This window comes from Talpa europaea, assembly GCF_964194135.1.
Source record: "Talpa europaea genome assembly, chromosome: 15".
Lineage (NCBI taxonomy): Eukaryota > Metazoa > Chordata > Mammalia > Eulipotyphla > Talpidae > Talpa > Talpa europaea.
In genome coordinates, this window is record NC_140083.1 from 77253274 (window position 1) to 77276614 (window position 23341).

At 53.4% G+C, this 23341-nt stretch overlaps 1 protein-coding gene across 1 annotated transcript; it reads left to right on the forward strand.

Moving 5' to 3' along the window:
* Nucleotides 1-15582: 15582 nt before the first annotated feature.
* AQP2 (aquaporin 2) lies at nt 15583-20246 on the forward strand (the record flags this gene model as incomplete). The annotated part of the gene is made up of 4 exons (XM_084255842.1): nt 15583-15942; nt 18811-18975; nt 19316-19396; nt 20037-20246. 4 exons carry the CDS (start codon nt 15583-15585, stop codon nt 20244-20246), a joined length of 816 nt encoding a protein of 271 aa, XP_084111968.1.
* Nucleotides 20247-23341: the final 3095 nt, after the last annotated feature.

The following is a 23341-nucleotide window of genomic DNA, read 5'->3' on the forward strand; positions in this document are numbered from 1 at the left end:
TTTCCTTTGTTTGGAGGGATTAGCCCTAATCAATTCTAACACCTGCTCCCAGACCTATACTCACAGATTTGTCCCTTAAAAAATCCTCACAGAGCTGGAGTTAACGTTCCTGCCCTGGAGGAACACAGAGTCCAGGAGTGGAGCTAGACACACATTCTCCTGAGTCAGGATAGGGGGTGTGGGGGCTGAGCTCTAGGTCCAGGCAGTGGGCCCAGAGCCAGAGAGGGGGAGAAACTGCCTGGAGGGAGGGAGGGAGAGCACATCAGACTTTGGAACTGAGCCTGGAAACCTGCCTAGGATTTGCCAGGTGGACACAAGGACTGGAGGGTTTTGCACAGGATGTACAAGGTGTTCCAAGCAGATGGAACAGCTAGAGCGAAGGTATGGTCACAGGCACACACCTGTACCCACACCCACACATTCAGATGCATCCTCTGGGCCAGCCAGAAGCTGTGGGAACGATGCATGTGTCCACCCAAGTCACACGCAATCCAGATGTCCACCAGCTGTGGGTTCCAGTGTCTGCGCCTCGAGAGGGCATTTACCACTGCTGCCCTCCCCAGAGGAGCAGGCCCTCTCTCTGCTGCCAGATTGGGCATTCCCCTCAGGTCCTTGCTCACTGCAACTGTGACACTAATCCCAGGAGACCAGCAGGAACAGGGCCAGATGTTACTGGTCCTGATGAACCTCAGTGTTGCGAGATGCAGAATTTTCCACCTGTCCTGCTGGAGCCTTGGCTGACCATTCAAGCTAGGGGGCAGGGAGAGTCTCCACAGCCCAAGGACCACTGGCCTGACCGGGGTGAAGTGGGGGTGGGGGTGAGAGTGTAGTTTTGTCCAGTATTTAAAGCACAGTCCTAATGTGCTTTATTCCATCAATAAATGATAAATGTTTATTGATCCAGACCTTTACAATTTTTAATTGGTGTATTACAACATCCATTAAGATTCACATGTTGGGGCCTCCCTGGTGGCGCAAGGGGTTAAGAACCACACTATGAAGCAATTCGCAGCCACTGCAGCACAAGTTCGATCCCCGGCCAGCCAGGGAGCAACCCACATGGCGCAGCAGACCTCTCCTGTATCGCCCGCTGCTCCCCTCAGCAGTGTACTTCAGTCAATCTGCCTATTCTGTTCCCCACTCTCTCTCTGGTGAATCCTCTCACACCCCTGCATCTCTGGCCTGTACCCCAGCTCTTGTATGCATAAATAAATAAATCTTAAAAAAAAAAAAAGATTCACATGTCATTCATATACAGCCTTATACATTTTTACCAAATGAACACACCTGTGTAACCAGAACCCAGACCAAGAGGCAGAACATGACCAGCACCTCAGAACTCCTCTCATTCCCATCCTAGTCACCCCAGCCCCCCAGCACAGCCTCTGTCCTGGCTTGTGACAGCATAGATAAATTTTGTCTGGTTTTGCACTTTATGCAGATGGACTCATATTCTAGACTCTTGTTGGTGCTTACTCTTGAACAAATAGATTGGGCAAAGACATGTTTGAAAGACTGACTCTTGTGAACGAGGGACCCACAAATGTAAAATGGGGTAAGGCACTTGTATGGGGTCTCTGCCACCCCTGAGACGACAGAAGAGGGCTGGCCACCCAGTGAAAAGTGCTCCGGTCTAGGAGTCAGGGGCATGTGTTCAAATGTGATGTCTATTCACAGTTTGCTCTACAAACTTGGAAAATCTCTCTCCCTCTCTGGACCTCAGTTGCATCCTCTGTGTGGTTGGCGTGGATAATAGTTTCCTACCTATTCGAAGAGACCATCTGTTACCTATCCCCCCTCCTACTACTTTCATGGACTTGGTTTGAAAAATGTTGCCAACTGAGCAGACTGCATGTAAGTAATGATTAATTTGTTTTCCCATTTCTTGTTAATGGAAAATGTATGGAGCAGACTCATATCTGCTACAGAGAGCAGGCAGTGCCACCCTCGGTGGGTAGAATTTCAGTAAAAAGCAGAGGCTCTTTATGGTTGAGTTGCTGGATTGCAGCCTCCTATTATGTTCAGAGATTGCAGCCTCCTAAATGTTCAGAGCTTGGTGCCTGCAATGAATTCTTGAGAAGACCCATCACAGTCTAAGTGCAGCCTTGGACCCTGGAACCACCAAGGAGACAGGTAACCACAAGCTTTCCTGCCAGCTCTGATAACCAACCAGCCAGGAGCTACCTGGAGCATGGGCCCCCTCCAGGGAGGAGGTCTTCTGTCTCAATCTGACCTCAGCCCTTACCCCCACTCTGCCCTTTGGCCTAGCAGGTCCCCTGCTGGATGAGTCCTGGTGGCCCCTCATGTTGCCCCAGGGTCTACTATATTTGAAAACTGTTGCTGGGACTTGAATTCCCGGAGGCTGTGATCATTGCCCTCCTGAGCTTCACTGGGGAGAACTCTGCAGTGGCTCTTCAGAGTTGGCTGCCCCCTCCTCTAATCCTGCCTGCCCAGAGTTAGGGCTCTGGGGCCTCACTCACTTCCATGCTCCTCAAGAGCTCTCTGCCCCCTTTTCTGTCCATGGCAAGAATGGGGTGACCAAGTCTACTTGCGGACAGGAATTGTGCTCCCTGATGGGGAGCAGAACCACACCCAGCATAAATTGGTATCTATCTTGTGGCCAGGGAGGGAGGGAGATTTGGAAGAATTTGGTCAGAAAGAGCTTCTTGGCAAAAGGAGTAAGCAGAAAGAGGGGGCAGGGCTGTACAGAAGCGGGGAGCATTGCAGCTTGGATGGCCTCCATGCAGGGTTCTAGGCAGAATGAAGGTGTGCAGGGCACCCAAGGGGTCATCTCTAAAGGTACCCCATCTATTATCCGCCCCTAACTGCCCTCCCCTATTGTGAGGTCTTCCCCAGCTCCACCCTGTGCCAGACATTCTCTAGGGTGAAGGGGGGGGGACAAGACAAGGACACAGGTGGCAAGCCAGGTGCAGTGAGTCTACTGAGAACCTGGAACTTGCTATGAGGACTTTTAGAAGTTTGGGCCAGACATTTATACATGCCTGGAGCAAATGATTGGATAGCCCATGCAGAACAACCCATCAAGCCAGCACTGACCCACATTTACTGTCTTGAAGGCAAGGTACCGGGTCTTTGCACAGCGAAGAGCTGTGAGAACTGAAGGGTAAGGTCTGAGGTATCACTTTGGGATAAAGACGTGCTTACCTGCTAGTCAGGCTACCTGGGCTTCTGGAAAGAGAAGTCACCTCTGGAACATCACAGCAGGTTGTCCAGTTATAGAAAACATCTCTGAGCATGTGCTATGGACTGTGCAGCTCTATCTAGAAAATAAAGGTGAAGCGTTTTAACCCCTGCACTCCCCTGATATTATGGAGGAGGAGGCAATCATGGAAAACAGCCCAGTAGAGACACAGAACTTGAGAAAGGCTATGACGGGGGAGCAGGGGCCTGAGGTTGGGGTGTCTGAATTACATTTAGACAGATGAATAGGGATTCTCTAGGGGACGAGGCTTGCACATACTCAGGCTCAAAGATCCTGTGACAGAAACCTGTGACAGGACCCTGTAGCAGAAACACACACACGTGTACACGGCAGGGCTCGAGAGTGAGGCCAGCAAGAGCTTGGGGTGAGCAAGGAAGGCGTCTGGGGGCAAAGGTGAATCTCAAGGGCACAGCCCATGGGGAGTGGAGGCCAAAGCATGACTGTCCTGACAAGACGAGACCCCTGGCAGGAGAGGGAGGGGGGCCTCAGCGGATTCTGGTTCTCTGAGACCAAGCTGTGCTGAGGGGGTGGTTGAGGCATCTGTGGGGTAAATATGGTGAACACCTGAGTGAGAGAAGGTTCAGACCACGAAGGTGGGGGAGCAGGGCGGTGACCGCATGCAGTTGAAGTGCTGTGGCTGCGGAGTCCAGTCGTGTGGTTTGAACTCCAAGGATGGTCGCTGTCACCTCAAAGATGACCTAGAACAAAACCCTGGCAGTGTCTTCCAGGACTGGAAGGTGTGGAAGGCCAGGGAGCTTTCTCAAAGTGCACGTGCCACCTCCTCCTGAGTGTCACCCCTACATGACTCAGACAATATGAACTCTGGGGAAGTGAGCGACTGTGCTGTGAAGAACACTCCAGGTAATCCTGCTCCTTCACACACTTTGTCTTTCTCCCCCCAGAACAACTGTCCAGGAAGGTCACTGAGAGGGGAATAAGACACAGTTCGTCCAGCCCAATCCAACTAACGAGTCCATCCATTCAACACCTTTTACTTAGCATTCACTGCGGGTCAGATGCTGGAGACCTGAGGCCCATTCTTGTACCTTCTGTGGGGCCAGGAGCGAGCATCACAGGCTGTGGCAGCTCTGCGGGAAGTTCAGAGGCTCTGGGAGTGCCCAGGAGGGGCAGTCTTGGGTCATCAGGGAAGGCTTCCTGAAGGAAGAGTAGGAGCCAACTGCTGGGCTGGGCGGGGGAGGCCACCTTTCAGGAAGGTGCACGGCCTGCTGGCAGGAGAGAACAGCCAGGGCAGTGCAAGTGACCCTAGCGGGCCTTGTGCTGAGAATGGGCTGGAGAGGCAGGACTTGGGGTTTTTCCTGCAGATAATGGGGCAGCAGGGATGTTTCCTGAGGAGTCTGGGTGGGTGCATGATTGCTCTGAGAAATGGGTTCCCCTGGAAAGAGAGGCCCCTGGGTTGGGAGGTGGAGCACATGACTGCTGTGGGGGGTCTTTGCAAGTTCTTTGAAGAGCGTGTCCATGGGACAGAGACAAGAGCCGGCTCCTCAGAAACACAGTCCCAGCTGCGGCTCGCGCCCCCTGAGAGGCCCGCTCCGCCAGGGCCTGCAGAGAGGATGGTTGGGGAGTCCCATGTCCAGCCCTCATCCTGAGGGCAGTGGGAGCCTATGGCCACCCAGCCACCTGCTCTTCTCTCTGCTCCCTCCCCAGTCTTTCCACAGCCGCTCTCAAGCCTTCCCATCTCCCAGCGGGGGTAGTGACTGTAAGAATCCCCCAAGCCCCTTGGCCTTCACACCCTTCTCTGCTCACCCACCCCTTCCCAGGTGCCCTTGCAGCCACTAGCACACCCCCCCCCCCCCCCCCCCCCCCGCTGATGGAGATGGCTGCCCTGCTGGCCCCTGCCCTGCAGAGAACCACAGCCTTTGATAGACCTGGCCTAGGCATCAGGCAGCCTTCCCACTGGCCCGCCCCTCTGCTCTCCACCCTGGCTTTTTCAAACCCTCTCCAGCCTCCACCTTTCTCAGTCTCTGAGCAACTGACTCCCCTCTATCATAAAGAAAGCGGGATGATGAAAATTCCCTTGTGTCTCTGCCACCCCACTTCCATGTTCCAGAGTCATACACACTCTGCCTTTCTTCCTCCCTCTTGGCCTCCTGCCTGCACGAGCCCCAGGTCTGAATCACAGCTCCGCCCCTCCTCAGGATGGAGCACCATCCAGGATCCTTCTCCTCGCCCCACTCTCCAACTGTTCTTCCAAAGATCCTTCCCCTGCTCGTCCCATGATCTCTGAAACCCCTTCTGCCCCCATCTTCTGCTTCCCCTCCCATTCACTCCTACCCACAGCCTCTGGTTCCTAAAGCTCCCCAGAACCTTCTCTTAGCCAAGCCAGAAGTACCTCAGAACATCAGAACCATCCATCTCATCACTGCTCTCCCAGCCTGTGCCCCCTGTGGTGCCCCCTTGTGGGCCCTCTGTGCTTTCTCCCCCCACCCCAGATCCCACTACCTGCTGAGCCCCTTCAAGTCTCCTCTTCAATGCCCCAGGCTCCATCGTGGCATTTCCATTAAGTGCCTTAAGTGCCGGACCCTCAGCCGGCACATTCCTGGCATGTTACTCATTCAAGTATTTGCTCAACAAGAATTTCTTGGAGAATCCACTCCTGGCGACATTGACTTCTCACGTCTACAGCTCCAGCTCAGACAGCTGCCCCACTTGGCACTTGGCTTGTCTCAATAACTGACCTGGATTTCACCCTTCAATTTTGTTTCACCTCCTAAACACCTGGGAGTTTACTCCTCCTCATTGTCCTGCCTGGTCTCTGTTGGCCTCCTCTGACCTCTTGGTGGCAATTATGGTGAGGAATCCTCACTGGCTGTGAGGCTCAGGGGCAGTGGCAGTAATGGGGAAGCCATCTGAGATGGGGTCCGCGGAGGCAGTGACTGTAAGGGACGTATATTCATTTAGGTTCTCAAGAAATATTTATTAAGCAGCTACTATGTGCCAGGCACTGAGTGAGGCCCAAGAGATAGGTCAGGGAGCAAAAAAGACACAGGTGGCCCTTCCTCTTCCGGAGCTGACAGTTTAGTGGGGAGACATTCATTATTTAAATGTCCTAAGTGTGACCGGGACCAGTGCTGGGGGTGGGGGTAGGGGGGCTCACACTGCTGGAGCCTGTAATGGGGGGTTGACCCTCCCTGAGGAAGTGATAGTTAAGCTGGAATGTGAAGGATAAAGATGTGTTAACTAAGAGGAGAAACAGGCATCCCAGGCCAGAGGGTGGTGTGGGAACCTTGTGTTCAGCCCTCATCCTGCTGGCAGCAAGTGCCTGCGGCCTCCAGCCACCTGCTCTCTCTGCTTCCTCTTCCCTAGCTCCCTCCCCACCTGGGGGGCAGTGTGGGGGCAGGGAGCAGAACAAAGGCAATTCCTGGAACAAGAAGTTTTTTTAAAAATATCAAATAGCAGGACACAAAATTCAACTGTCTCAAAGTGTACGACTTGGTGGTGTTTAGTAAATTCCCAGTGCTGTGTGGCCCCCACCACCTAGTCCAGAGCCCCAAAAGGCTCCTTTTATTCATCTCTATACCCATTAAATGCTCCCCCTCTTTCCTCTCCCTCCCACCTCTGCAACCATTCACCTACATTCTGTCTCTACAAAGTCACCCATTCCAGACATTTCACATAAATGGAACCACACAATTCGTGGCTTTGGGGCTGGCTTCTTTCACTCAAGATCATGTTCCTGAGGCTCATCCCTGTGAAGCTTTGCCGGCGCTTCTTTCTCGTTAGGGTTGAATCACATCCGGCTGCGGGCCTGCGGCCTCTGTTTCTCCATCTGCCGCTGGATGGACGTGAGCGTTGTCCCGGCTTTGGGCTATTGCAAGGCGCTGCTGTGAACGTGTGTGTACAAGTTTTTGTTTGTACACCTGATTTCACTCTTTTGGGTGTACACTTAGGAGCAGCATCACGGGGTCATAAGGTAACTGTGTTTAATATTTTGAGGAATGGCACACATTTTTCATTGCAGTGGTTGGGTTTTACTTAAATTCAAGGTGTGGGGTAAGAGGGGATGAAGGTGACATTTGAGGATAAACACTGCTATTTTCCAATACCTACCATTTCGTTTTATCCCTTCTCATTCAGTTATTAAAATAGAGAAGAGGCTGGGCCTCCCAAGTGATTGCCAGTTCGATCCCCAGCCACTGGCGAGGGTCCCACAAAAAAAAAAAAAAAAAAGCCTAGAACAGTACTTGGCTCAAGGCGCAATAACTATTTGTGGCATGAATAAGTAAGTACAATGAACTGCTTCTAGTGCCCTAAAATCCAAGAAAACAAACATTCACGGGCTAGAACCAGAGTGAATGAGCCAAAATTGCAGACAGAATGTGGGTGACTCTATGAGGCAAAGAATTTCCCAGAACCACCAGGCCCTTGGGCCTTGGTGAAGCCTCCACAGATCTGTTTTAAACATTCTCCATTTGCATTTTACATTTGTTCACCCGGAAGCTTGGAGAGCCTGAACAGCTTTTGGCTCCCACAGCCAGGCAGCCTAAGAGGCAGACCCGGAATCCACCCCAGGCCACTGACCATTCTGTCCTGGGACCCTTGGTGATGAACAGCAGTCCCTTCAGCCTATGGCCAGCAATCAGCCCTGGGCAGACCCAGGGGAGCATCAGCCTGAGGGATCCCCAAAAGCTTGGGAGGCCCATGGAGAGCTTGAAGTTCTCCCTTCCCCCAGCAGAGGCTGGAGGGAGGAAGGAGGAGGACAGGCTGGCAGCAGAGCGTGCAAATTGGAGGCTGATATTGAATTGCAGCAAAATGAGCAGAGGATTAGGTGCCCCTACCTGGACCCACCCCCCGAGAATACCAAGGCCTGTGCTGACGCTCATGAGAAGCTGGCAGACCTAGTGCCAGGTGGGATTGTGGTCAGATACGCAGGGGTCATGAGGCAGGAAAACACCATTGGTCTGGCTGAAGTTTTCCTTTCCTGGCTCTCCAGCGCTGGCCTGGGCATCTGCACTTACAGATGGGTTGGGGAGACAGAGCTGGGGGGATCAGAGCCTGCTTGTGACATTTTCCAGGACCTGCTTTCTGGGAGTGCAGAGAAGGGGAAAGGAACACACCCAAACACCCAGGATTCCGGGGGTGAGCGTGGGGAGACTACCTTGACTAAGTCAGGGAAGGCTTCCTGGAAGAAGGCAAAGGGTGCAGAGCCGGGTTGAGATCCAGGAAGCTCTGTGTGTAAATTATGGCTTAGCTACTTCCTAGCTGTTTGATCTTAGGCAAGCAATGAAGTCTACAAACTTTTTTTGAGCGTCTACTCCACGCCAATCACGCTAAGTGCTGGGATTACGAAGGTGAATTTGATATAGTTTCTGTGCTCAGAGCTTAAACAAACCATCTAGGGCAGCGTGATCCATGCTGTCATGGAGGTGAAGCAGAGTACCATGAGGTGGGGCAGAGTACCATGAAGGGGCTTAATGTCCTTGAACCTCCCTTTTCCTGAATCCGTAAGTGGGGTTGGTCCCCACTTCACCACATAGTCGAGATGACTATTGGAGAGGAGCCTGGCTCGGTGCCTCATACAGTGAGAGGCAGGGCAGGCCCGGAGGCAAGGTCTAAAGCAGAGGCTGGGTCTGGGAAGAACCAGGGGGTGTGGTACCAGAGTGGGAGGAAGGAGGACAGGATGGCATCATGGGAGGGTGGAGGGAACTGGTACAGAATCTGAACAGGGTCTTGCAGGTCAGCCAATCGCTGGAGCAGATGGATGCTGGAGGCAGGCACTGGGATCTCGGCAGCTATTCCACGTGGAGAGTCAAACAGGTTTGGGTGACCTTTTCAAGCAAGGTCATTGGGCACTGCCCACACCCTTCCAGCTATCATCACCCCCTCTCTGGTAATGACCCTGGCAAGCCTGACATCCACAGCTCCTCTCTCTCCGTGTAGGGTGGAGTCACCTGGGCCTATGGCCTCTGAGGTGAGGTTTGCAGGAGGAAGTCAGTCAATCATTGGAAGGAAGGCCTGAATTTCTGCATCACATAGACATGAATTCACAGCTCATCTCACTACTACTTACCTGCCACATGACCTTAGGCAACTTTTATAGCCTCAGTCTTTATAACTGTGCCTCAGTTTCCCCCAGTTAAAATGGATGTAGTGCAGGCAGGTAGCAGTACCGGCCAGGAGGGACGGGAGGCTGGCGGGCCTTGCAGCTCCCGGTGAATCTTTACTCTCTCTGGTCTCTCTGGTCTTCTCTCCTCTCATAGATTTTACCTGTCCTCTGCCCGCCACTCTCTGCCACACTCCTCTGTGACGCCACCTCTCTGTGCGCAACAACCTCCAGGCTCAGATGTGCCCACTTGCACAAGCCCACGCCACACTCCAGCTGTCCACCATCAGGTACAAGTACCCCAGGCCCACAGTCCCAAGTGCCTCCTGCATTCAAGGCCACAGGTGATAGCCACAGAGGCCAATGGCTGAGCATCTTCATTACCCTACAATGGGCTAATCGGATTCACCCCCAAAGTCCCTTGTGAGGATTTACTTTGTAGTACAGATGTCCTCAGTCCTGTGGGCTCTCCCTTTTGCTTTCACATAGAAAAGGGTGTCAGGTTTAACAAATAAAAATATAGCACACACTGGGCCTCCCCGGTGGCACAGCGGTTGAGCGCTGGGTTGCGAAGCTGCCCACAGCCTCTGCGGCGCCAGTTCGATCCCCGGCTGCTCCCCGGCCACCGGAGGAGGGTCCCGCATGGCGCACAGACCTTTCCTGCCGCCCGCTGCTCCGCTTCTGACTGTACCCAGTGCTTGTATAAATAAATACATAAATCTTTAAAAAAAAAAAAAAAGAATTACAGAAGTCTTAAAAAAAAATAGCACACCTGGTTAAGTTTGAATGTCAGTTAAACTGAATGATTATTCTATATGTCTTATAATATCTCTTGGAATGAACTTATACTAAAAATTACTTGTTATTTATCTGAAATTCAAATTTACCGTCATCCTACGTCTCATCTGGCAACCCCACACAGAAAGCCAAGGGCTGGTGCTCCCTCCCAGATCACAGGAACCCCAAGGCCCTAATCCAGTCTCTTCCTTCCCTTCAGCTGCTGCCTGGGACTGGCTGACCTGGCTCTGCCCTGTCTCTTCTTCATTCCCCAAAGTTCCAGCTTCACAGACCCCGCTGCCAGACCCACTTTTACTGTAGGGAGAATGGGGGGGGGGGTATCTGGGGCAGCTGAGAGCAGGAAACACACCTCAGTCGACTGTCAGACCCTCCTCCAACCTTGGTTTTTCTGAGGTCTCGGTTCCCTCCTTCAAGCCACAAGCAAGTGACATCCAACTCCCTGTTTCTTGATTATTCAGCTGCGGGCAGCACGCCTTTCTCGCTTCATTGCCATCTTGGTTATTTCAGGGACTGAGATGGGGGTTCACTTTTACAATCAAAAAAGTCCTCTGTAATTCTAGACTCCTGGGGCTCTAAGTCTGCCTCCCCACTAACTTGCTATGTGACCTCAAGAAAGTTACTTAACTTCTCTCTTCCTCATTTTCCTTGTCCCTGAAAAGTGGGATGCTATTTAGTTCATAGGATTACTCTAAGGACTAAGAGTAAATACATATAGGAATGTCTAGAGCTGTGCATGACAGATTATTAAGTACATGTTTAAATTAGAGCTGCTATATTTCATCAGGGGAAGGGTGTACCCCTTTTTATCATTTTAATGTCTGTTACGATTGTGTTTTAGGAGAGATTGTCACTACCTGTGCTCACTTCATCAGGTGGATTCCATCCTTCTCATGCTTACTTCTCTTTTGTTCGATTGCTATTTAAAATGTCTTTCAAAAGGTTACAGTGTGGTTTAGTGGTTAAATAAGACTATTGTGTATACAGAAAGTTGTGAAAACAGAGGAGCCCTGACAGAATTTGGTATTTGTGAAGCAAATAGTTGCCACTCAAGAATGACCACAATTCTACATTTTCCTGCAAAACAACAGCTTCATCTTTTGAAAAAGGAAGAACTGGACAAGTCAGTGAAATTGTTATGTGTTATTACTGAGAAAAGGGCACAGAAATTCCTAGTCACACATGTAGCAATAAAACACCTGTAATAAAGCTTATGGAACATGTATCCAAGGCTTAGAATAAATACTGGAAACAGCACTAGATCCCCTCTAAGAAAGGGAGTAAGAAAAGATGCACATCTACATTTCTAGGGTGACCCTGCATACAAAAATACTCAGGACTCTCAAAAAGGGATTCAGTAAAGTTGGATTCCAGTATAAACTTTGGATGATTTTAGCCAATCTGTTTTGTCTATAATTTCCTTTTTTTTTCAAAAGCATATCTCAAAAGACTTCTCTCAATAAGTGCAAAATAAAAAATGGTAACAAAGCATTTTGGTGGTCATTTTCTTTCGTTGCCTTTTAACACTTACTTTGAATTGGAATCCTGCGAGATGGCAGCAGAGTGAGGACACTGGGCTCACCTCCTCCAAACATGGACAACTAAACTGAGGTGAACAAAGCCAGGCTACCCCGCACCACGCCCCACACAAACACCTCAGCCAGGGAAAAGCGAATGATTACAGCACTGACCAGGAGCAATGGCCAGTAGAAAGGGAGAGGAAAAACTTTAAGCAAACTCTGTTTATAGCAACACAGGGGCAGGATGACACACAGAGAGGGGTGGCTGCTGGGCAGAGCCTCCTACAGTTCTTGTTTCAGGCACAAGCCAATATGGGGGATTCCCCATACCTGGCCCTGCACTGGATAAGAGGACACACAAGTTGGCACCTAGAACTGAGAGTTCGCTGTTGAGAACTTTAGGAGAGTGGGTGCAGAGTGAGGATTACTGGCTTGAGGCTGAGGCTCTCTATACAGAACAACTGGAGTCTGAATCAGCGGGGAGAAACAGGTCAGGTTACTCGTGTGGTGTCTCTCGTAGAAGGGGCTACTACTCCCAAAGAGGCTGGAACATTCAAAACACCTGCCACAACCCACCCCAATTACAGGACTAGAACCAATACAACAAAGGAATGCTTGAATAAACTAGAGATCAAGCAGCTGTTAATAGCAGGAGAAAATACCCCAGGATGAGGTTTTGTGCTGTAAAAGGAAAGAAAACAACTCCCAGCCTGTGATTTCTTTTTTTTTTTTTAAGATTTATTTACATATGCATACAAGAGCTGGGGTACATGCCAGAGGTGCAGGGGGTGAGAGGATTCACCAGAGACAGAGTGGGGAAAAGAAGAGTCAGACTAATAGAAATACACTGAGGGGAGCAGCAGGAAAGAATGGAGAGGTCTGCTGCCCCAGGCGGGCCAGCTCCCTGGACAGGGATTGAACTCCTGTAGTGGCTGCCGATAGCTTCATAGTGATGAGACTTAACCCCTTGCACTACCAGGGAGGCCCCCAGTCTGTGATTTCATATCAACTACCATCTGTGCCCAAGCGATGCACTGACTATTCAAGGTAGCCTTGAGAGGAAGTGGACATAAGACTAAAAATCGATTTCCAAAGATAAAAAAAGAGAAAGGTAATAAGAGATGGAGACGGACACAATATTATTATTATTTATTAATAATAATAATAAATAAAAAACTAATAAACAAGAAGAAATAACACTCACAAGTGTATATGCACCACACGATGGAGTCCTGAGTACCTAAGACAATTGAAAACAGAACTAAAAGGAGAAATTGATAACAACTTAGTAATACCAGAGGACTGCAGTACCCCACTACAATGGACAAATCAGCAACCTAAAGAATAAATAAGGAAACAATGGTCTTAAATGAGGAGCTATAGCAAATAGGTCTATCAGACATCAATCTTTTTTTTTTTTTAAGATTTATTTATTTATTTATACAAGCACTGGGTACAGTCAGAAGTGCGGGAGGGTGAGAGAATTCACCAGAGCCAGAGCGGGGAGCAGAACAGGCAGAAGGACCGAAGCACACTGCTGAGGGGAGCAGCGGGCGGCAGGAGAGGTCTGCGCGCCATGTGGGACCCTCCTCTGGTGGCCGGGGAGCAGCCGGGGATCGAACCAGCACTGCAGAGGCTGCGGGCAGCTTCGCAACCCAGCGCTCAACCGCTGCGCCACCAGGGAGGCCCCAGACATCAAATCTTTAAAGAACTAATGCCCATCTTGCTCACATTGTTTTTAAAATACAAGGAGAGGGAATGCTCCCTGGTGCACTGGGAGCCACTGGCCAGGACCCCTGACACCTACTGGCCAGAGGCAGAGCAGGATGCAGCAGCCACTCTTCCTGACCCCTCTCTGAAACTGGCCCTGCTTTGGGGTCTCCAGCTGTGTGAGCAGGGCTGGAAGGATAGGGAAGAGTAGGGCAGGGTGGCCCAGGGACTCCCAGAGCTAATTGTCTGTCAGGCCCAAATGTCTCCCAGACTCCAATGGCCAGAGTAGTGCTGATGGCAGAAGGTGGGCTAAGTGGGCACTGAGTCTGGAGAACCGCTCACCAAGCGCTGCAGTCATCTTGAGTCCACACAGCTCACTGCCTCACAGAAATATCCTCTCCTCTGGCCTATGTGATTCTGAGCTCTATTACCTAGACGTGTGAGCTGGGGAGACATGTCTTCTGGCACCCTAACATGACCGTTTAAGGAGACCTGTTCTCCCACTATCCATAGTAGTTGATTCTTTTTTTTGTTTGTTTTTTAAGATTTATTTATTTAGGGCCTCCCCAGTGGCGCAGCAGTTGAGCGCTAGGTTGTGAAGCTGCCCGCAGCCTCTGCAGCTCCGGTTCGATCCCTGGCTGCGGCAAGGGTCCCATATGGCGTGCAGACCTCTCCTGCCGCCCGCTGCTCCCCTCAGCAGTGTACTTCGGTCCTTCTGCCTGCTCTGCTCCCTGCTCTGGCTCTGGTGAAATCTCTTGCCCTCCCACACTTCTGACTGTACCCAGTGCTTGTATAAATAAATAAATCTTTAAAAAAAAAAGATTTATTTATACAAGAACTGGGGTACAGGCCAGATGCTCAGGAGGGTAAGAGGATTCACCAGAGCCAGAGTGGGGAACAGAACAGGCAGACTGACAAAATACACTGCTGAGGGGAGCAGCGGGTGAGACTGGAGAGGTCTGCGGCGCCATGTGGGATTCTCCCCAGCCACCCGGGATCGAACCCCCACTGCAGAGGCTGCAGACAGCTTCAGAGTGCGGGGCTCAACCGCCTGCAACACCAGGGGAGGCCCCCCATAGTAGTTGATCTTAATTGAAAGGTTGCTGTATGCCAGGCATGGCTCTGAGTACTTTCTTCTTTCTTTTTTTTCAGAAGTGGGGTACAGCCAGAGTCGCGGGGGTTGAGAAGATTCACCAGAGAGAGCCAGGAGCAGAACAGGCAGATGTACGGAAACATAACTGCTGAGGGGAGCAGCAGGCGAGACAGGAGAGGTCTACGGTGCCATGTGGGTTGCTCCCCAGCCAGCTGGGGATCAAACTCGTGCCTCAAGGGCCGTGGACAGCCTCACAGCACTGAGCTCAGCCCCCTGCACCACCAGGGAAGCCCTCTGAGTACTTTCTATACACTATTTTATTGAATCCGAGCCCCAATCCCAGGAGGCAGGTTCTTTATCCCCTTTACATAGAGACAGACAAAAAGGCTAAGTCCAGAAGTGGGCCAGGGTGAGGCCGGAATGGAAGCCCTTAGCTTCCTCAGTCAACCCCAGGTTGACTCCACCACCCCGGGGCAGAGTCCCAATGACAATGAACCCACCCCCACCTCCAGGTATGCTTGACTGGGGCTCCAGGAGGAAGAGAAGTTTTATACCTCATGGGTAACTGACTGCAAGAAAGCAAGCACAGAAGAGCCGAAACTTTACTCTTGGAAGGTTTGTCACAAGTCAACCGGATGTTTTCCAGCCTCTTCAAAGGCAATAACTGGAGGCCAGACAATAGGAAGAACTTCCCGGTCACTGGAAGGGATCGTGCTAACCTCTCTCTTGGTCAGTTTTTGGGTGAGGTGTTGCCCCTGTGGAAGCCAACAGTTTGAGTTAGTGAGAGAGGGTTTGACACAATCCCCTACAGAGATTTCCATTTCCAGAAACTGTGGGGGTGAAGGGAAGCCCTAAGGCACAATCCTGGGGTAACCAAGGGAACAAACACGGAAAACCAGGGGACGTCAGTCCTTATCTGGAGCTCATTAATAGGGAACATTAGTCAGCTGTGAAGGCCAAGATGGGGTGATAGGCATGCGGGTGGGCAGGGGTGGGGTGCACGGCAGGAGGTAGAGGCATTGGCTAAAGTCCTCCTACCCCATGTGTCCAACCCAGGATGAAAGGAGCCTATAAATGTTCATGGCTGAGAGAGAGAGAGAGAGAGAGAGAGAGAGAGAGAGACTCTACTAGCTTCCTCCTGCTAAGACCCGCGGGGTGAGTCCGCAGAGGGCTCCACAGCATGTGGGAACTCCGGTCAATAGCCTTTTCCAGGGCTGTGTTTGCAGAGTTCCTGGCCACACTTATCTTTGTCTTCTTTGGCCTTGGCTCAGCCCTCAACTGGCAACAAAGCCTGCCCTCTGTGCTGCAGATTGCCATGGCCTTTGGCCTGGCTATCGGGACCTTGGTGCAGGCTCTGGGTCACATCAGTGGGGCCCACATCAACCCCGCGGTGACTGTGGCCTGCTTGGTGGGCTGCCACGTCTCCTTTCTCCGAGCTGCCTTCTACGTGGCTGCCCAGCTGCTGGGGGCTGTGGCAGGAGCTGCGCTGCTCCATGAAGTCACACCCTCAGACGTCAGAGGGGACCTGGCCATCAATGCAGTGAGTAGCCAGACGCAGTCCTTTCCAGGGGAAGAGAGTGCTTTCAAAGGATGAGATGAGAGGGGTGGGGTCTGGGTGAGAGTGCGGAGGGAGACCAGCAGGGAGGAAGGGAGGGAGAGAAGGAGAGGAAGAGAGATGCCAGAGCAGGAACACAGCCCCGGAGAGTCTGGTGGGGGAGCAATCATGTCAAAGTGCAGGCAGGATTTCCACAGGGCTTCTAGTACCTTCTGCCTTGAGCTTCACCGAGGGAAAAACAGCATCAAGGTTTCTGGTAACTTGATGCCTGCATTATAGTGAGGACTGGACTGGAGCTCAGCAGAGGACAGGGTCCCACAGCAGACCTGCTTTCTGAGTTGCAAGGAACCCCAGGAATCCAAGGATCTTTTAGGAGAAAGAAGGACCCTACGTCTCTTCGGTATCTACTGCGGGTATCACGGGGTGCTCCTCACAGCAGTCCTGCGATGTAGGGATGGCACATCCGTTTCTTAAAGATATGGGAGCTGGGACTCAGAGAGGGGATCCAAGTCAGACAGTTTTTCCACCCAGGTTTGACTGTAAAACCTGTCACCTTTCTACCTGACTAACACCTCCCTGAGCTTTGTCTTGCAAACAAGGAAACTGAGACTCAGAGAGAGATATGATGGGCCAAACGTTCGTTCTTCGTTTGTCAATAACAGGGAACACAGCAGAACTCAGGGGAAAGCAGAGGGGGCAGGGTCTCACCAGACCCTGGAGAGGCCCCCAGGGCGGGTAAGCTAGCTGCTGGTGATGGTGATGTGGCATGATGGCTAACTGGTACTGGGGTGATGTCACAGCCCCTCCCCCTGCACATCTCGTCTTTCCAGGGGCTATGCAAGGTCTGAGATTTGAGGGTGTGAATGGGGAGAGATGATCTGTGTCTCCTCCCACAACTCCCCCTCCACCTCCACCCTAGGCCCCAGGTCAGGACAGCAAGTACCTCCTGTGTCCATCCCTGGGCCTGCTCTATCCCTGCTCCGCTGAGGAAGAGCTCAGCTGAGTCTGAAGAGTCTTCTGGTCTCCATGGCCACATCCATCCTCTGCACAGGGGCCTTCCTCATGGGAGGGGCAGAGATGCCCAAATGGGGAACTTCTCTCTTCTTCAAAATGGAAAATGTGATGAAGCCAGGGGTGCAGGACCGAGAAAAGGCAAGATTAATCTTGGTCGGGGACAGGCTGAGGAGTGTGGCCATTTCCATTGAGAATGAAGTTTGCAGCAAGGAGACGTTCAGTTAGACTGGAAGAGGAACTTCCTGACATGCCAAGAATGTGTGGCCGGGGAAACCTCCCCTAGTAGCAGGGTAGAGGGAGTTCTGAGAGGCTGTGGGGACACTCAGTCCTTCTGTCCCATCATTTCACAGTTGACTGAAGTCCTCAGAAGGGGAGGAAAGTTTCCCCCAAGTAATTGCTCAGCATTCACCATCTTGAGGAACTGGGAGAAGTCGCCTGGCTGGAATGGGACAGCAGGGGACTGACTTGTCCTGGGGCTAGACAGAGTTACAGGACCCTCAGAGCTGACCGAGGTGTCCTCCAAGGTCCCTGGAAAGCACAGCCTGCCCACCAGGTGCTTACCACTGACGTACACCTGCTCTGTGCCAGGCCAGAGAGCACCTTGGGACAGCACTATAAGGTGAATTCCGTGATCCCTCTGCCCAGAGTGGTAAATTGAGGCCCACAATTCAATTCCCCCGCAGAACCAGGAAATGTCAGCACCTGGAAATAAACCCAGAGCTCTACTGTGTCACAGGCCCCACGGCTGTACCGTAGCCATTTACCAACAGGAGTGGAGCTGGGCTTCTGCCCTTGTCATTTCCAGGCCCCACACAGTTCTCTGGAATCTTTTGATACAGAAGGACAAACTGAGTCCCAAGAAAACAGGATCCATGGCAAGTCAGAAGCGCTAAGGCGTTTGCCTTTGAAACTCTTTTCCCTGCTTTCTACTGGAGACTCTGACACTGGTCAACAGGCTGGACTGCAGTTAGACCCCAGAGAGACAAAAGGGTGCCAACCCAACGACTAGGACCTGGGAGCGGGGGCTGAGGGCACAGAAGAGTGTGGGAGCTGAGAGCTATCACGGCTTCGCCCGGTGCAGTGCCCAGCCCCAGAGGGCAGGGTGTAGGGTACAGTATGACAAAACCCAGAGAGAAATCCAGTGCTGGGTGCGGCCCAGTTGTGAAATCACCCCTTTGCTGGGGCCTAAATTCTCTTGTTACCCAAGGCAGGGTCTGCTGGGAACGTGGGCACTCCACATGCGAATGGAGGCATTTCACAGGGCTCCAGTACCCACTCCCAACCCCCAAGGATATTCAGGGAGCAACTCCACAGGGCAAAGTCAAGGTCTGACTCACAGTGGGGAACAGGTAAGGTCAAAGGGAACAGGCAAAGGTTAGAGGAAAGCCCCATGTTCCTAGATCCTGTCCCTGGGAGACCTTGGGCCACAGGAAGAGAGAGCACAGGAACCTCATTGCGCCAGTGCCTTATGGCCCAGATAGAGAGGAAGGTCTTCCTGTTACCTGGTCTAAAGCTTCCTGCTGCGATCAAACTTCTTCTCTTTATATTCTTCAGGAAACAGGCACCCCCGAAGCTCAGCATCTTCTTCCTCTCCTATTGCAGGCTCACCACCCCAGGTCCCAAATCAAACGGGCATTTTCCCTACCTTGACCTGGGGACCATGGGCAGTCCTAGCTCCACCCCCTACCGTTGGACCCAGCCCAGAAAAAAGCTATCAGTAGTTTGGACTAAGGCAATGGGTGAGCCCAGGGCTCCGGACCTGGAGGTCTCTCTGGAGCTCTGATGACAGAGGGCCAGGGAGCATGCTCAGTGGTCCCCTACTCACCCCTCTGTCCCCAGCTCAGCAACAACACGACAGCTGGCCAGGCCGTGACCGTGGAGCTCTTCCTGACCCTGCAGCTGGTGCTCTGCATCTTTGCCTCCACCGACGAGCAGCGTGGAGACAACCTGGGCACCCCTGCCCTCTCCATCGGTTTCTCTGTGGCTCTGGGCCACCTCCTCGGGGTAGGTCATGGTCACTGGTTCCAGCCTCTCGAGAGAGACAGACACACAGAACTTCTAAAGAAACACATACACGGACCACTCTAGAAAGAGATATACCCCCAAAAGTGACAGATGCAAAGACTCCCAACACACAGACACATGGGCGCACCCCAGAGGGTTTGATGCCCACATACCCCAGAGGGACAGTCTCAAATGACTCCAGCAGTCTATAAATACAACGTGGACTTAATTGTCCAGCATGTGGATTCCCTTTAAGCTGAGGTCAGGCCCTGGAAAGGGGGAGCAGGATGCCCCGGCCTGTCCTCACCTCCCGGCCCTTCCCTCCCGCCTCCTGTTGTAGATCCACTACACTGGCTGCTCCATGAATCCCGCCCGATCCCTGGGTCCTGCCGTCGTCACGGGAAAGTTTGATGACCACTGGGTAATGGCCGAAACCCCCCTGCCTTTCTGTCTCCTAAAAACCCACGTCAGCAAGGACTGGCCGAGAGCGGGGTGGGTGCTCAGCAGCCATGTCCCCAGCGCCCCCCACCTCCTCCTCCACGTGGGGAGCCCTAACTTCCACCCTTCAGGTCTGATGCTAAGGACTCAGCTTCCACCTCTGTAAGTGGGGATCACAATTCTCCCCTTACTGGCTTTTTGGAAGGGTTGTGAGGTTCCGGCATAAGCCAGTGCCTCGGAGCAGCAGAGAAATGGTTCTGTTTACCGGGCAACGCGTAACTGTGTCAGTCAGGACTCGCCTAGTGCTTGGCTTGTGTTAGGCTTTATCCGAAGGGTTGCCCATAGCAACGCATCTGGTTTCCACGACAACCCTAGGAGGGAGGTATTATTCTAACGAAGGGAAACTGAGGCTCGGAGGGGGAGGAACTCGCTCATCACCGCCTTCGCCTCCACACGAACAAGTTCTCCCGACCGCGCGCGGGGCTGTCCCGACTCACTGCCCGGGCGCGCCTCTGCTCGCGTGGACGGCCCTGGAGGCCGCTGTCCAGCAGCAGGTGGGGCGCGGGGCGCGTCCGGCGCGCGCCCCCCTCCGGCCCGCGAGCCCCCTCTCTGCTCGCCCCCAGGTCTTCTGGATCGGACCCCTGGTCGGCGCCATCCTGGGCTCCCTCCTCTACAACTACGTGCTGTTCCCGCCCGCCAAGAGCCTGTCGGAGCGCCTGGCGGTGCTGAAGGGCCTGGAGCCCGACGTCGACTGGGAGGAGCGCGAGGCGCGGCGGCGCCAGTCGGTGGAGCTGCACTCGCCGCAGAGCCTGCCCCGGGCCAGCAAGGCCTGAGCGCGCCGGCCTCGAGGGCCCCGGCACCGAGGCTCGCTCGGGGGAGCTCGGGGGAACTCGGGGGCACCGCCTGCGGCCGCGGCCCCCCGCCACCCGCGAGCGCCCGCCCCGCCCCTGGCCCCGCTTCTCCCCAGGCCCGAGCTCGCCGCCCCCGGAGCGGCCGCCACGTCCAGGACGAGCCCGGGCGCGGCCAGCGCTGCGCGCCAGGCGGAAGCCACAGCGGGAGGGGCGGCGAGCCTGGCAGCTGCCCTCCGCGGAGCGGGCCGGAGGCGGCCAACTGGGGACCCTTCTGGGTTTTCTGGGGACTGGGGACTCGGGTGGAGCTGGGGAGGGGGGGCGCCCCGCAGAGGAAGGCTGGGGTGGGAGGGAGGTATACGGACCCCTCCCTTGGGGGTCTCTGGGCATCAGGTTTTGCAAGGGTGCGCTGCGAGCGTGCTCACCCCCCAGTGCCCCTCTGTCCCCAAGCGCTGGGTCGTGAGCCAGTGTGTGCGCACAGGTGTGCCAGTGCCAGTGTGTGCACCTGCTGGCGACCGTCCACACCCCGCCCCCCACGCTGCAGTACATCCACATCCTTTGCCTTGGATGAGACCTTGTTGCCAGGCACCCCTGGAGCTCCAAGCAGAAGGGAAGGGCTGCCTGGAGGCCACTGTGACAGGGCTGGAGGGCAGGCCCTGGTACCCAAACATGCCCCTCCCCTCCTGGAAATTCCCCCCAAGCTGCAGAGCTGGGCCCCAAGACTTGCCAGAACCCATTCCAAGAGGCAGAGAGGTGTTAACCAGAAAAGGGCTCCCTCCGAAGTGGCCTCTGAGATGAAAAGGAGGGTTGGGTGACCAAGGGCCTCCTTCAGCCCTGAGGGAAAACCTCTCTAAAGGCGGAAGCAGGCATAAGTGTGTGCACACCTGTGTGTGTGCCCATGCCACACGTGTGTGCACACTACCTCCCATCTCCAGGGGGCTCCAGACCCAGAGATTAGCCTCCCACTGTGGCAGAGAAAACAAAAGCCCTTTGTAGGCCCCTGGCCTTTGTCTCGGGAGAGGGGGAGATTTGCAACTAGACACTTCTTGAAAGGAGACACTCAGTTTCGCAAGTGAGCCCTCTCACCCGGCACACACCTCTGGCTGGCAGGGCAAGGCACTTAGGCACGCAGCCACAGGCACCAGGCAACACCCTGCTGTCACCCACCCCACCTGCTGGGCCCCCTCCCCAGGCAGCAGTTCTTCCTCCCAGAATCTGTTCCCTCCTCCCCCTTTCTCCCCCCAGTCTCAGCGCTCCCTCCCTTCGGCTATGGGGGACAGCCAGCCACTCACTCGCAGGAGCAGAGAAGACTCATCCACGCCGAGGCAGGTCTGTGTGTGGAGTCCAGGCCTCTAAATTTCCCGGCCAGTGTAATGGTTCTCAAATGAGATTAAATGGGATTAAGTGAGATGATGCACGTAAAGATGCTGTGTGAACTGTAATTCCTCATGCCATTATCATGCATTATTAGGATCATTTCATTATTCCTCTTCCCGGGGGGGGGGGGGGGTGTGAATGGAGAAGGGGCCTGACCCCCAGTCTCCTTTACCTCCATTAGTGGGTGGTCAAAGCAGAGGAGGGCGAAGGAGATGCGTTAGGGGTTGGCCCCATGCCCCTCCAGGCTCTTAACCTCTCCCACCCTCAGTGTGCCCTGGCTATTCCCTCCCTTCCGTCCTCTCACCCTCTCCCTAGCTACCCCATATCTCCCCCAAAACAATGTCAGGCCCCCACGACTTCCAGCCCAGATTGCCCAGATTTGAGTCATGCAGGACAGAGGTCAAAGCGGCATCCAAAGTGATAGGATGGAGGGGCACTAACACCTGTGGAGCCTCTCATGTGTGTCCCTGCCTCCGTGCTTGACATGCTTTAGTTTATCTAATTCTCCTAGAACACCAGGCAGGTTAGGGCAGACAAAGGCGCCAGCCGCGCAGGGTCTTACTGTTTGCAAAGTGCTCCCTTGTCATCTCCTGTGATGATCTCCCAACCCTGTGAGACAGGCAGGTAAATGCTGTTCTTCTCTTGTTATAGATTTAGAAATTGAGGTGACGGGGCTGGTCTAAAGTCAGGCAGCCCTGTATAGTGGAGCCAAAACGTAAACTCTCTCAGGCCTTCTTAATTGAAATCCCACGGTCTTTCACTCAAAGGTCAGAAGAGAGCAGGTCTATGCTGAGGCCAGTCCTGGGGCTGAGCGCCCCGGTGGGAGCCTGAGCACACAGCTGGCCTTGTCCAGCTGAACCCACTGCCATGTGGCACAGGGCCCAGGAGAGGGCCGTGAGCGTGGAGTGAAAATGACCAAGAACATGGGATTGGTTTCTGCCCTTGAAGAGCACCCAGCCTATAAGAGGGTGGCGTTCAGATACACCCCAACCAAATGGAGGCAGGTGGAGGGACCTCCGGGTTCTCAAGCTGGGGACAGAGAAAGCTCTGAGCTGGAGGGAAACTGTCTGACCCCCGGGGCCCAGCACATCTACTCCCATACTCCTACTTTGTGCCAGATGAGTCTGCACCTGCAAGTTGCTTTGATGTTCTTTTATGTCTTTACACTGTGTTTCTGTATCTGTGCAAATATCCCAGAGAGACTACTTTGGGGGCAGGGCTTCCTCTGGTTTGGGGATAGAATTCTCCTTTCTAGCGGCCCCAGCACAGTGTTCTGCATGTAGTAAGCTCTTAATAAATGCTCATTTGCCAGTAAGTGGTGTGTCTTCCACAATTCAGAGAATAGTCACTGCAGTCCAAGCTGCCAGAAGACAGTCTGGGTCTCCAGCATGTCACGAGAACCCCAGAGCTGCCATCAGGAATGGTTTGCAGAGGGGATTTCAACACTGACTAGGAAGCTCAACTGGGAGGCCTGTGGTGGCATATTCCCATTGCCAACCTGGCCAAAAAGAGCATCCTAGCTCGTGGCGCAGGTGGCATTGTGGAGAAGGCCTGAGTCACCTCAGAGAGCTCACAGAACAGCCCTCAGGGGCGCCTCTTGCTGGCTGTCACACCCTGCTGGGAAGTCAGGGTGGGGGGACCTCCAGGGTCTTAGACAACAAAATACCTCAACATTCAACATATCCAAAAGGATTTCCTATTCT